This window comes from Poecilia mexicana, unplaced genomic scaffold, assembly GCF_051168715.1.
Source record: "Poecilia mexicana isolate PSO_F unplaced genomic scaffold, ASM5116871v1 scaffold_16, whole genome shotgun sequence".
Classification (NCBI taxonomy): Eukaryota; Metazoa; Chordata; class Actinopteri; order Cyprinodontiformes; family Poeciliidae; genus Poecilia; species Poecilia mexicana.
The window spans coordinates 17,359,956-17,375,052 of NW_028263385.1; the positions used below are offsets into that span (position 1 = coordinate 17,359,956).

A 15,097-nucleotide genomic window follows, 5' to 3' on the forward strand; every position below is an offset into this window, starting at 1 on the left:
GTTTGAAATTGTATTCATTAATTAATTAATTTATTTATTCATATTATAGCCCCAAATATGTCACTTTTTTAAATTAAATAAAATACAAGCAAATGTTAAAAATCATTCAGCTATTTTCAGTTTTCTCTACCTGCTTTAGGGGACTTGTTACTCATGAAGCTAATTTTATGTTTGTTTAATTAATGGATTCTTCTGACATTTTGTCATAAGTCATTGTCCTACTGGGACAGCAAAGGCTGCCTGTTGGCTTTGTGTTCTTTCCCTTTGTGCTTTTTACCCTGCCTCTAACCTGAGAGTAGAGAAAAAAAACCAAATATATTCTCAGTAGTAATCATTAGAATGCAGTTTAATTCGTCTATTTTCATTTTATATCCCTATTGCAGAGGGCACAGTATATCATAGATAAATAATGTCCAGTGTGTAATATTGCAATGACAAATAATAACTTTAATCCAATGTTTGGTCTGCTATTATATTTCATGTGTGGTACATTCGTGGTCTCCATAGCAATAATGTAGATTCATCTAAAGAGAACAAAACAATTCAAATCAGAACTTGTATTTATAGATTTATTACACACAGGGATATATTTAAATGTTTTATTTCTGCTCATTTTGACATTTATGGCTCGCCGATAACGAAATTCGGTATCTTAGAAAATTCCACTATTACATAAAACTAATGAAAAAATGGCTTTAATACACAAATGCCTACTGGAGAGTTTGTCCCTGCAGTCTAGGTCAAGGCTGCTTCTCTTCATGACTTTCTGCATCGACGGAGCAGAGCGTGGATGAGATCATCCATTGGTTCAGCTGAATGATCTTAAATACGCTCCAGTTGTTTTAATGGCAGCCTTCAGTTCATCTATACTTCTGGTGATGGTGTTTCTCATCTTTCTGGAAAATACCCTATAGATTGTCTGTGACGGTTTAGTTCAGGCCAGCTTGCTGACCAGTCAGGCACAGTGATACCATCACTCTTCTGTTGGTACCGTGAGCAGTGTGCCAAGTCCTGCTGGGAACTGAAATCGGTATCGCCATTGTTAGCTGTGTTGGCTTTGAACTTAAAAACCCAATGGACCAACACCAGCAGGTGACATGACTCCCATGTTATCCTTGGACCTCAAACAGCTTGGATTCTGTGCTTCTCCAAAATTCCACCGACGCTTAGGGGATCTTGATTTCCAAATGAAACGCAAACTTTACTTTCAGCAGAAGCCCTCCTCCAGAAAGGAGGACCAACAGTACAGTCATTTTCTCCATCGTTCAGGTAAAACTTTCCCGCTATTTCTTGTCCAGGAGGGGCCTATCACCAGTTGTGGCACATGACCTGGGTACATATGTGTGGTGGCCCTTGTAGGTCTGACTCCAGCTGTAGTCCATGCTTTGAGCTTCTCCTGAAGTCTTTTGAACGGACTGTGACAGTCCTTTCAACCTGCATTAGCACATTTTCCTTCCACTCAACTTTCCATTACTATGCTTGGACACAAGACTGCCAAAAGCTTGTAGTTAACCTTCTTGTAGAGGGCATCAGCAATTGTCTGACGGACAACTTTCCTCACTATTTCTCTCTAGACAATAACATAACCATAAACGGAGAACTTTTAATTTCCAAACAATACTTTTATTATTGGTCTCTGTGACATTGTAACATTCTTTTTTAGTAAGAAACTGAATTTTGGGTTTTAATAATATTCCCAAAGTTACAAAATATAAAAGCTTAAAATAATTGACTGTCTCTCAAATGAATCTTTTGGGGTTTTTAAGCTGAATTATTGAAATAAATTACTTGTTCAATGATATTCAAATTTATGGTGAAGCACACAAACGTGAAGACTTCACTTAGTAGAAACATGGCAGGGGCTTCTTAAAAATTGACTGCATTTGGCACTCAAGAGGTTGGCACAAAATGCTGACAGTTTAGACACATTTGAATAAAAACACTGTTGTCACATCTATTTTAATATCAATATGTTTCCCCGAAATGATGTTTGTCCAAATGAATGTAGCCCTGAGTGTTGCTATGTGTTAAATGGCTCTGTTTGTGCATCTTCAGCTTACAATATGTGTTTTCTTATGGGAACGTGTCCCCAGGGCCGACTGTGTCAATCCTCCTTAATGACATAGAGCTTCCGCTTTATTTAGAGGGCACTGACCCCACCTAACCCTCCTCACCCTGTTCTACACACACACACACTCACAACCCCTTGACCTGCAGTGCAACCACAGGCCTCACCGCAAACAGAATGCCAGAACAATCTGCCCAGTACAAACATTTCTCCCTGTGCTCACACACAGCAGAGGCGGCTGTGTGTGAGCAGGTAAGCCGCGTTAGAGGCTTGCCGGCTCTGGAACGGCTGTCGGGCCCGATCAGGTTTCCTCTGTGACCAATCCAACAATTGAGACCAAAGGGAAGTTAATTTTCTAGCTATTGATCCGGTGTTTGTGTTTACGCACGATCATCTGTCCGTAAATTTCCGTAAGTCTGCACTGCTTTAGTTCATTTCTGGGAGATCAGTGATTGAGTTAACATGCATCCTCCTGCACACACACACACACACACACACACACACACACACACACATGTGTGTGCGTGTGTGTGTGTGTGTGTGTGTGCGTAGCCTCTGGCTGTCTCCATGTGGTTGTTATTTTAGTTCTTATGAAGGAATTCTTAGCCTCCCCTTTCTGTCTTTCCCTGGAACTGTGGTTAGGATGGGGGTAGTAGAGAGACATGGGGGCAAAGAGGGGGGTATTGCACAAAGAGAGGGGGAGCAGGGAGAAGAAACTTTCAGTTTTATAGAAGCTTTTTTATTACTTTTCTTGAATTAATGCCTGTCATGTGGTTTGTATGTTTGATCCTGAGGGGCAACGATGCTAAAGTCTGGTGTTTTTATGAGTCAAGTCATTTTTTTTATATAACATCAATTCACTGCAGATATCTCTTGCTGACCATTTTACAAGAAAAGCTGGTCCAGTTCATAAACAGAAATATACGACAGGTCAATTAGAGCTGCACAATAAATAACGATGGCAGTCTTCATCAGTGTTAGCAATATCACAACCGCAACGTCGTGTTTGAATGGTGACTCTTATATTCCCATTTGGACAGCCTCAAGCTGTGCTTGTTTTTCACACTTTATGGTTTTAGTGACTAAAGATACTGAAACTCACAAAGTTTGGAGGAGACATTATGTTATGGTACAGAAAAAAAAACTATGTGTTAATTATAAACATTGTCATCAAAATGGTCAGTTGTGGTATTGAAATGATACATTTTCCTAATATTGTGCAGCTCTAGTATAAATCCAAAACATTATACACACCCATTCAAATTCAATCACATACATCCCAGCATAGATATAATACAATGCAGTCAAATACATTTTTATAATGACAATTCATAAAAAGCTGCAGTTATTGACTCTGCAGCAACTCCTCGTCTTTCTGACAGTGGGCAGCTGGTTGCATCAAGTCATTCGCTTTGCAGCAATATCTGATCCCATGCAAGCATCACAGATTCTCACCGTTATGTCTGTTTGTTTCAGGTAGCAATGATCAACTCCTCTAATCTCACCTTCATCCAGAACTTCACAGGAGAACAGGTGGGATCACCATCGTCACATCTCCAGAACCAAGAACCTGTTATCCTTGTCCTAAAATTGAATTTTTATAGGTTTTTGGTTAAAAACTAAATATTTGTTTCCTTGTCCGTCTCTCAGATGGCCTCCTATTTTGGCTACTCGGTGGCCGTCACTGACTTGAACGGCGACGAGTAAGCAGAGAATTCCCTTTGTCATTTGAAACAAAGGTAATTTCACCGCCGTCCTTGCCTCTGTTCTTGAAAGCCTTTGTTGTATGTCCACCTAGCACGGACGATATCCTGGTTGGAGCTCCCCTCTACATGGAGAGGGAGATGGAGAGCAAACCCAGAGAGGTGGGAAGGGTGTATCTGTACCTGCAGCTGGCTCCACTCAGGTTCTCTGAACCCATTGTTCTCAGTGGTACCTACACTTTTGGACGTTTTGGGACCGCAATAGCACCGCTGGGGGATGTCAACCAGGATGGATATAACGGTATGCTGAAAATATGCTTTCTGATGATGAAAAAAATAAGAGAAATTTTAAAAAAAAAAGGAATCCTATGAATATTTTTCATGTGCTGCTGCTACACATCTCTATGTACGGTTTACGTTTTGCGGCGGTCTTCATAACGAGCACCAGGTTATTTTTCTGTGATCTTGTGACTGTCTGCCTGTTAGTTCTCTGACTGAGGAAATCCTGTCAGGCTCCTTAAATCCTTTCAGCCAATCAGGAAGTGCGGCGATGAAAGGTTCTGCGTGTGCGAACCTTGCTTCATCGTGTGACGACTGCGTTGAAGGCACATATGTTGTGTGTATTGGGGGCTATTTTTACCTCACCAGATGTGGCCTGAGATAGAATCATCTGGGATTTTTTATTTTTTTTGTGCTGCAGCCCAGAGTTCATTCCTCCTGGAAGTGTTTGTTTTATTCTCACGTTAATTAGACAATGACTGACACGCACAAAGCCTGGAGCCCAAACGCTAAGACCTGTGGATTGTGCCATTAAAGATGAATGAAGGGAGGTGCATTTGGTCCTTGTATGACATCAGTCCTACTGATTTATTTTTAATTTACCCATGGGCAGCATGTGTTAAAGTGCATACCGTCCCTTTAAATCCCATTAACCAGCAGATCAATAACCAAGGGATCAATACTGACACTTTTCCTTACTACAAACATAAATCACATCTGCTGCCTGTCAGTCTGGGACACCATGAGGATTTCTGGGAAACAGTTCAGATATGTGCAGGATTTTATAGTTCAGGATTATGGAGTCAACCTAGCAGATTGGTGATTTAGGATTTCTGAAATGTTTTTGTTTTTTCTTGCCACTGTTAAACTACTGTGTTCGTGTACAGTGCTTTTTCGAAAAAGTATTCATTTTCAGATTTTACCACCGTACAGTTTCATCAGGGTTTGTCTGGATTTTATCAGTCCGCAATTTAAATTCTGTATAAATTCAGATGTTCTGTAACGGCATCAGAGGTTTGTTAGAGAACATCAGTGAACAAACAGCATCATGAAGACCAAGGGACACAGCAGAGAAGTCAGGAATAAAGATATTGAGAGGTTAAGAGCAGGGTAAAGTTATAAAACAATGTTTCAAGCTTTGAAAATCTCACAGAGACTGTTCAACTCAAAGAGATAAAGAATGGCACAACTTAAGAGATCTGCAACTCAGGTGAAAGACTTACTTAACAAGTAAACTATTTATCTGGCCAAAACGATGGCATTGTTGAAAGAGAGAAACATGTGGCAAAATGTTCTCCAGTCAGATAAAACCAACATTTAACTCTTTGAAATACATATTAAGTGCCATGTGTGGAGGAAAATGAACTATTCTTCCTACTTTGAGACACAGAAGTAGCAGCAACATGCTGAAAGGGATGCTTTTCTTAAGCAAGGGATGGGGAAGCTGGTCACAGATGATGGATGTAATTAAATAAAAGGCAATGCTGGGAGAAAATCTATTAGTTGTGAATTTGATTCTAGCTTCCGGTATGAATATGTGCTCGTTTGTGAGTATGTGACTAGAAAATACATGTATAAATTAAATTTTACCATTTACAGTCAAAATGTTCACAGGGTCACGTGTTCTTTTGCGAGGCACCGTTAAAACCTGCCCTCTGATTTGACCAGGATCGCAGACATTCTTTGTGAAATGACACTGATCTCCCACAGCAACCCCAAAATTCTTCTCGAAAACAGAACCATACCCGTTCTCTGTCATATTTAACAATATTTCCCCCCCCCCCCAAGTGTCAGCTGGTAAGCCCTTACAATTTAGCTAATGTAATTTGCCATGTGGCTCCGCTTGTTTATAATTTTCATCTGACAACACCAGCTTTTCCTGTCACCATCGGGTACAGTATATCAGCCTGTTTCAGGCTGTGAGTAAGAGTCTCCTATAGTTTTGGTTTCAGTGATCGCAGTGGGTGTTCTGCTGGATTGTCTGCATTGTGTGGGACGCTGTTGAGCAATACCAATGAGTGACTTTCACATTATTTGAAGACTTTTTTTTTTTTTTTAAAAAGGAGCTTATTATTTTTGTACAGCTATTCAATTATGTACACAATGGCTCACGTAGACATGCAGACTCAGAACACATGAACACACATAGGTTCATTTATACACTTGCATACACACATGGTTGCATTTATCCTCTCTCTACCCCACAATCTGCTTCATGTGGAACCAGTTGTTTAGGCTACGAGAGAGGGGGTCCAGAGACAAACAGGATGTCTAGAGGGATTTTGGACAGTTACAGTACTGATGGGTATTAGAATGTAGGACAGTGCAAAGGAATGGACACTAACAAGTTAAGGAATATATCCCAAAATCTGATTGTATTCTAAAAAAAAATGGATTTTTATCTGAAACAGGTGCTTTTTTTTTTTTTTTTTCAACAATCAGCATTATTTCATTTTCCATGTTTTAGATAACATCACAGTAATATAACAGTGATGTAAATACTTTAAAGAGCAGACTATCACCTTTACTTTGACTTTTAAGTCCAGGTTAGCTGAAGAATTTATCTTTCTTCAATATGCAGGCCTACTATACTGTGGGCTCAAGTGTATATTCAAATCAAACCTGCTTTATCTGAAGCGTTGGATATTTCTGCATTGTTTTTGTCATTGGTTAGTAAAGTTAGAGATTTAGAGCTGATTAAAGGATGTCTTAGTGCAAGTTGAATATGTGACTCCAGGTAAATTCCTCTGACTCACATCCATTTTGTACCAGCACTTTAATTTATAGCCTGTAAAACATTTTATTGCCCAAGTTCTTAGACATAGAGTTCATGACCGTGCATATTTCTAGTTTGTTTTTTTGTTGTTTTTTTTAAATTCTGGACAGAAAGTTATTGAATCTCATGTAAAAAAGTTTATTTAAAAAAAAAAACATGGATTAAAAACACATGAAAATTGAAACGAACTAACTAGAGCTAGAATCAAAACAGACAAGACAAAAAGATTACAATGTCAGGCTCTATGTAAATGCCAAAGAATAAAAAATGAGTGATTTGAAGTGTTCAAGACTAAGAGCAGATCTAATGTGGAAGTCGTTCCATCAATTAGGAGCAGTGACAGCAAATGCCTGGTCATTTTGCGATCATTTTGACAGCGTTGTAATTATATTTTCTTACAGAAGACTGTGAGTAAATTACTGAAAAGTACTTTAACTTATCTGTTGTCAAAGCAGGTAGGAAACATCCACCTAGCCAGTACAGACAAATCTATGATGGGTAAATAAGACAAAGTGATAAAGTGTGAGGCAAATAAAACATACTCCTGAGCTCAAAAATAACCCACTGAAATCTTCAATCAAAGACAGAAAGATCATATCTTCAAGACTGACATATTATAAACATTTCAAGAATGTAAATTCCAGCATTTGTTAGATAAAACGCCCATCCATTTCAGCAGCAGCACTCTCTAGACAAGAAAATAAGATCAGTCTGTGCCTGTGCTATGGAAAGGCAAAAGTATGCAGATCACTGGAATCGGAACGTGAACTGAAGCAACATCATCTGTAGAACATGTGTAGGCTTTGTGCCACATAGCAGGCTTGGCTTTCCATGGCAAGGGGTCACTATTGCTTTTTAACGATTCCAGGGGGGAACGGGAGGCTGAATCCTGCAGCTCACAGCTTATAGTGAGCTCAGATTGAGCCAAGTGCAGAACATTTTGACTGGCCGTTGCTTCACAGCTCAGCCTGACCCGAAGCATGCCGTGAAAGCGAAGCTGTGGTTTTTGAAGGTGAAGATGCGTTAATAAATCACCACGCTGGATTGCAGTCTGTCTGTTGAGAGGAAGAGAAAGACTAAGACACACAGAAACTAAGAGCTGAGAACATGAAATAAAGGCTTGGCACTGCTTCACAAAGGGAAATGGATTGTGTTTATGGCTCCAGAGAGTCGCTACTGACAATGACTTAGAACTCGGCGTTCGAGATGAACATTTAATTATTGAATTTGAATTTCTTTCTAAAGCCATCCCTCAAATTTTTTTGGGAAGCCTCTTAAGAATCCATTAGAGGTAATCTTGCTGAATGTGTTTAAAGTTGAGAAAGCTGCATTTTAAAGCCATGTCAATTTATAACCTTTTGGATATCAAACATTTCTCTGTGTACAAATATCACAGACTTTCCCCGAAGTTTATGTTGAATACTGAAATCAACTGTTACAGCTGTGGCAAAAAAATTTAACAGACTGGCTGAGACTTGTTTCTTTTTAATATCCGGGGTCCCTACCAGCTTTGCACGTCTAGAGACATTTCTGCTCATTATCTTTTCCAAAACGGTTCAAGCTCAGTCAGGTTACATGGACAGGGTCTTCTGTACTTTCGTTTTAAGAGACTGGGTGAAGGTCTTAACTTTGACTGAGCCATTTCAAGGCACAAATGCTTAATCTAAACCCGGCTGTGTCTTTAATGCAGACGTCTTGTTGCGATGCAAACTTTGATCCCACAGAAAACGAAACGAACGTACAGAACGATTTCCTGCACGTTTTTCTGCGGGGACAGCATCTTCAGGGCGAAATGCCGTTTTCTGTCATGCACAGGGTTTGCGCAGAGGTCGTAAAGTTCAGTTTTGATCAGAGCATCTTTTCCCACCTGCTTGCTGGTGTCTCTGCCGTGGTTTGTAGCAAACTTGAAAACGGCACCTTCTTCTGACTATCCCTCAACACCAACTTTCTTTTTCACAAATCTCTACAAAGGCCGTCTTTGTGGAGGGCACGAATAGTTCTGTCAACGGGTTCTGCTGCCTGAGCTGAGGATTTCTCCATCTCCACTAGAGCTACATTTCCTTTTTGTTCAACAACAAGCCTCTAAGATCTTGACCGGACAGCTGTATTTACACAGAGATTAAATTACACCCAGGTGGACCCTGTAAGTAATATTAGGTGTAAGTATAATGGGTGACTTCAGAAGGAATCTGGTTGCACTGAATTGTTTTAAGGAATATGAAAATAATTGGGGCTATAATTTTCAGATATTTGTTTGTAATAATTTTGAAAAACATTTTTCTACTTCCACCTATCAATTACGCTCATAAGAAGATACCAAATCAGCCTCTGGTCAGATACGAAAGGTCAGAGCAAAGAATTTAATAACATGCAAAGCAAATAAACATTTGGTGAAGTAACTAAGTAGCCATTCCAAAGTTTGAAAGGTCAAGCTTTTTTTTGTTTTCTTCTTTCCCTTTTCCTCCAACCTGAATGTTTTTTTTTCTTCGCTTCTTGTCTCGGAGGAGCTTTTAACAGCAGTTGATGTCAAAAACATGCATTCGTGTGTGTGTGTGTGTGTGTGTGTGTGTGCGTTTGTTTGTAATACCTTGTGGGGACGATTTTCCTGACATATACTACATTGTGGGGACCAATTGCTCCTTGTGGGGACCGGAGCCTGGTCCCCACGAGGGGAAACCCTGTTTTTGGGTCAGGGGTCAGAGTTAGGGCTAAGGTATGAATTGAGTTTTGGTTAGGGTTTGGGTTAGGTATGTGATGGGTAGGGTTAGGAAAAGGGTAAAGGTAAGGTTTAGGCTGTAGAAATGAATGGAAGTCAATGTAACGTCCCCACAAAGATAGCAAAACAAACGTGTGTGTGTGTGTGTGTGTCACCCCTCAGACGTGGCAGTGGGCTGTCCGTTCGGAGGCGAGGACCGCGGAGGCAGAGTGTTGATCTTTAACGGTAATAGAGACGCGTCCACACGAGGCCTGACCCTGAGCCAGGAGCTGCGAGCCTCCAGGACGCCCGGCGGCGGTCTGCCAGGGTACGGCTTCACTCTGAGAGGAGGCCAGGACCTGGACGGCAACGAGTATCCTGGTAAAAGTTCAACAATTCAATCCCTCTCCTTCTAATCAAACTTCCTTCTTCAGCTCACGTTCTTTTCACAGTTTCATCTTCCTCACCTCCATGTTTCATGTCCATGTTCTCCCACTTTCTATCTGCTAAAGTCATCAGAAGGGGGCACGGGGGATGTTTGCCATGAGCTGCTCCCGCATCCATGCTTTAGGGATTCACAGGACTCAAGAAGGAGAGAAAGTAGAACAACACATTATCTGCATGTTCTGTCTGCCTGACATGCAAAAGGCTGCATGCAGCAAAATCCCTGCTTTATATGCCACCCACATCTTCACCTTCACAAATATGTAAAAAGGTTACACCCGATTTATAAAACTAATTAAGAAGTAGGTCATTTTTCCCAGCTATTTGTGTCCACGAGTTGCAGGCTCACAATAAAAAGTATCCAAATAAAGCAGATCTGTAAAAATCAGCTTTACTACGTTATTTTCCACCTAATTTGGAGTCATTCTTCTCTCAGCATTACTTAAGCTGTGTGAGTCCCACTTTAACCCAATTTAGGCTGAAATGAAGAATTTGTTTAGCTTTTTTTCCCCCTTTTCCTTTTCTTTGCCCCCCGCTTTCCTTCCTCCTTTTCCTTCCCATTTGCCTATGAAAACAGATTTTCTTCACTCCACAAACAGGATATTGGGGAGAAAACACACACACGCACACACACACGCACACACATTCACAAGTATCGTTGGACTCACACGAGCGTTGAGCGTGTGCAGGGCACCAGGTCCCAGTCAGACCTGCACAGGCCTACTGCAAATCAGATTCAAACTTTTGCTGGTGGAAACCCACCGGGAGAAATAAGCTGAAACTCACGGGTGGTGGAGCTTTGGGCCAACACACACGCACAAACACACAATCATACACTGCATGCTCCGTCTGTCATTAGATAGATATTTAATGGAAGTGCTACACATGCACTCTTTGTGTCGCTTGCAGGAGAGTAACGTCACACACACACACACACACGTTCAAAGGAGCTGAGGGTGTTTGATCAGCGTCACAAGGGGCCTGCACAGGCGTCTGGGAGGCCTGCACGAGCCACCATATGCTCCCATTAACATTAAATGTCATTAGTTTACTGGAGAAGGAGACGGAAGTTGATGACTAAGCTCCACTTTTAGCTTTAATGGACTATGAATCCCCAAATTACATCATGCCTTTGAACTTGCAAAACAAAACAACAAAAAAGTGATCTGGAAGAAAAGGTAGCAGACAGAATTAGACCGTGCGCTAAAAAGTACACTGACTAATAGGAAGCCTAATTACGAACCAAGATGAGGAGTTTTGAGTTAAATGTTGGCGGGAGTCGTGCCTCTTCGGTTCCAGGTTAAAGGTCAAAAACAAGCAGTGTTTCACCTTCCAATCTCAACAGTTTGTTGAAAAGGGAACAGACATACCAGATCATTTTTATTTGATGAGTATGGAGCCAAAGGGTAAATCAGCTGGCTGTTCCATTAGTTGCAAAAGTTTTCACACCCTTTAAAAGAAATAAAAATAATTTTTAAAAAATCAAGACAAAACACCAAACTCCACTGTGTTGCATTTTGACCTTTCTAAAATAATGGCCTATGTCATTTTTTGTCAAAAGGGAGCTAGCAAAACAGGAACGGGAACCCCGGTTTTAGGTTTTTCCTCCAAGATTAATGAGTATTTAGCTCCATCCATCTTTGCTGCAGAAGAAAAAACTTTTCCATCATGTTTCATTGTGAGGCTTTTCCTTCATTCATTGCAATAATACAGTATTAAACCATATGGTTGCTTCATTAGCGTGTGTATTTTAGTCTTCCAGACAAAACAATCTTTAACTAAACCAGCCGTATAGTGTTACCCGTATGGTTTGATTCCTGCTTTTGAGACTGAAATAGGTACTACAAGCGAACAAAATATTTGAAAGGTTCGCAAATCCAAGAATAAAGAAACCATTAGCTTCTCTTTTTTTAACCGCTAAGGGCCGTCGGCCCTCAGGCTTCCCTCACCAAGGCCGGTCTCCCTGCAGCCAAACAGGCAGTTGCAGCAGACATCCAGTGACAGCTTGACAGTCTGTCTAAACTCAGAGAGGAAGATGTGTTTTTCTTCAGTCCAGGAAAGACACCATCAGCTAAAGCAGTCTAGTTATCCAGAATGATCCTCCTGTACCTGTCAGTTCTATAAAGGTGTCGCGTATCTGCGTGTGGAAATACAAGCTCAGTCGTAGAAACCCCATAAAAACAACAGCATTTGTGCAAGGAAGCAGAATTTATAAAACAAGGAAACATGGAATTTGAGCTGATTTAGCTTTTCAATCATCCACGCGCACACTTATGCTCTCTAACACACACTTAACCCCAAAACCAGTTTCATGTCATGCAGAGTTACATGAGCAAACATGAGAGTTAGATCAGGGAGAAAATACATCGGTCAAGTCGACATATTTGTGGCAGGAGTTGAGCTACGTGGTTTCAGAAGTACAACGGTAAGATGGACTGAGGTATTTGGACGATGAGGTGGGTCTTCTTCCACACCTTTCCTCTGATGACTTTAGCAGATTGTGGTTTTAAGGCAGAGTTTCGATTTGTTTTCCCGTCATTCCTCCCTCCTTCTCTTTCTGCTCTGCTACTCCCAGTTTTCTGAAAGCGCTGTAAAAAGGAAAAACTCATACAAAACTTGAGGTTCTTAAAGCTGCTGTTTATAATTTTTGAAAACAATTTAGCTTCTGATGAAGGAGATGCAAGTTTTCTGAGTCCTCTCCGAACATTTGTTAGGAACATCAGTCCAGGTTGTACGGGTCAGCCACGGTCCAGTCCCAGACTGGAAAACAGCAATGATCTAACATTCATATCTTATTTATATACCTTAAAATGATGTCGAACAAACGTAAACGTATAGTGCGTTAATTCTATTGTTATTTCCTGCCCTAAATAGATACTTTTCTGATAATTTAATTAAATGTAAAATATTTTTATTAATCCCAGAGGGAGAATAAATTTTGTATTTTGTATTTGAAGTTTCTTCAGACTTGCTGTAAATGGCGTTAGCTGTCAGCAGGAAGGATCACCTGTAGCAGTCCATATTGCAGCTACTTTAAATAAGCCTCTGACTGAATACAGTGTTGCACAACAGTCTCCACATTCTCTGTAATCTTCATTTGATGAATCTCCAGAAGCAGTCTGCATTACAGGACCAGCCTTCTGCATCACCTTGTTTGGCCTTTTTATTCCACTGGCTCTGATGCTGCACGATGATGTAGTGGCTTTTTAAGCCTAAAAATAGGCTAGGATAAAAAAAAAAAAAAAAAAAAAAAGAAAAAACAACATAGCTGCACAGTTCATCGTGATAGCAGCTGACATAAAGTCGGCCACAGTGGACCAAAAACATGTATCGGAAGCAGAGATGCTCAGGGACTTTCTGACCCTGACCAGATAACGTCGATCAGACCAGATCATGCCTGGCTCTAACACACGCATGCACACACGCACACACACACACGCAGTCATAGAACAACTTACATAGGAACGTAGTGCACTCCCGGAGGAAAGGGACAAGGCCTGAATGTTTACTGTTGTGGTTTCGGGGGGACTCATTGACTGCAGCCAAAGGCAGAAACAGATGTGTTTCTCATAGATTCAATTAGTCTTGTTCCTTCTAAATGCACAAAGGGAGAAGTCACAGCAATTGGCAAGCACGGTCTGCAAGAGTACACTTCGACGCTCGCTCCCATCCTCCTGAGGAGCGTTGCTAAGAGGTTTTATGCTAAGAGAGTACAGATTTTAAATAATGAAATCACAAATACATGGCTTGCATTTTTTTTCCTAACAGAGGCAGCTCTAAAATATAAGAAACTATTTGGTAACGAAATCTCAGCTGATTTCTCCCGTGCAGCATAAAGTTACGGTGTTTTTCTCAGGATCACACAGCTTAACTTCCTGCTGCATCTGGCAGCGACGGCTTGTATCCATTAAGTGGCTCTTTTCTAGTTTCACATTGTTTTAATCAGTGCGTGTGTGTGCGTGTGCGTGTGCATGTGTGTGTGTGTGTATGTGTGTGTGGCTTAAATTGGTATGTGTCCCCTGACCACATCCATTAAATGCCGTCTCTATTTTAAACTTTGGGAGCCAATTAAAATCATGTGTTCATCACAAAGCCCATGAAAACAAATAAAAAATCACACATAGATGAGATCTGGTGCTGCTTACAATTTGGAGTCCTCGCAGCGCGGGATGTTGGGAAATGTTGTTGTTTAGCAAACTGTGATTGGGGCAAGTGAACTTGGGTCTGGTATGCAACGTGCGGTCCGCTCATGTCTCGCAAGGAATCGTATGCTCGCTATAAAAAAAAAAAAAAATAGAAATGCATGATTATTTTTTGTTTCATTATTGAGCTCTGTTTTAAAAAAAGGGACCAGGAATGAAAGAAAATGCAAAAGGATATCAAAGGGTCAGCTCTGCATCTCAGTTGGAGTGTGTGTGTGTTTAAATGTGTTTATTACATGCTGTGTCTGTGTTTGATGAAGATTGCTGGAGACCTTAGAATTAGTCCCATGTGTTGCATTCTTTGAAGCTTACTGTTCCCCCCCGTCTTCTTTCCTTGCTTTCCCTGTGTCTCTGTGAAGATCTGATCGTAGGGGCGTTTGGCGCGGGAGAAGTCTCGGTCTACAGGTACAGGTTTCGAAAACAAAAATGCTACTTTGTCACGTTTGTGCTCCTTGTTTCATCCTCCTGAAAATCTTTCGCTTTGCACGTGTTCAGGTCTCGAGCTGTCGTGTCCGTGGAAGCTACGATGAGCCTGACGCCCAGAATCCTGAATCCTGATGACCGGCAGTGTCTCCTGCCTCACACTAATAACATGGTTACCTGGTAAAATCACCTTCTGTGTTTCCATTTTATAATTTCACTAGCACATTTTCCTTTATCTGCACCTGTGTAAATATATACAGAAAAGGTATTCAGACTTTTTCACATTTTGTTAGATTGCAACCATAAACTTCCATGTATTTTAGTTTACTAAAGGTTGAGCTGCTAACAAGGAAGACTATATTCACAAATTAGGTTGCTTCTAACATTGCATGCCACACTTTTCAGATTTATATTAGCAAAACATTTTGAGCCAAAGTATCCCTTGTCCTTCAACACCACAATTATAATAAAATACATTGACACTTGTGTTTGTAACAGCAAAATCTG

At 40.7% G+C, this 15,097-nt stretch overlaps 1 protein-coding gene across 1 annotated transcript in view; it reads left to right on the top strand.

The window, feature by feature from the left end:
- The window catches only part of itga8 (integrin, alpha 8), a 50,492-nt gene that overhangs the window by 13,515 nt on the left and 21,880 nt on the right, over positions 1-15,097 (top strand). The window contains exons 10-15 of the mRNA XM_014996008.2: positions 3,545-3,601; positions 3,719-3,771; positions 3,867-4,072; positions 9,705-9,902; positions 14,527-14,572; positions 14,663-14,770. Coding sequence (XP_014851494.2) covers positions 3,545-3,601; positions 3,719-3,771; positions 3,867-4,072; positions 9,705-9,902; positions 14,527-14,572; positions 14,663-14,770 — 668 coding nt within the window. The remainder of the gene's footprint in view (positions 1-3,544; positions 3,602-3,718; positions 3,772-3,866; positions 4,073-9,704; positions 9,903-14,526; positions 14,573-14,662; positions 14,771-15,097) is intronic.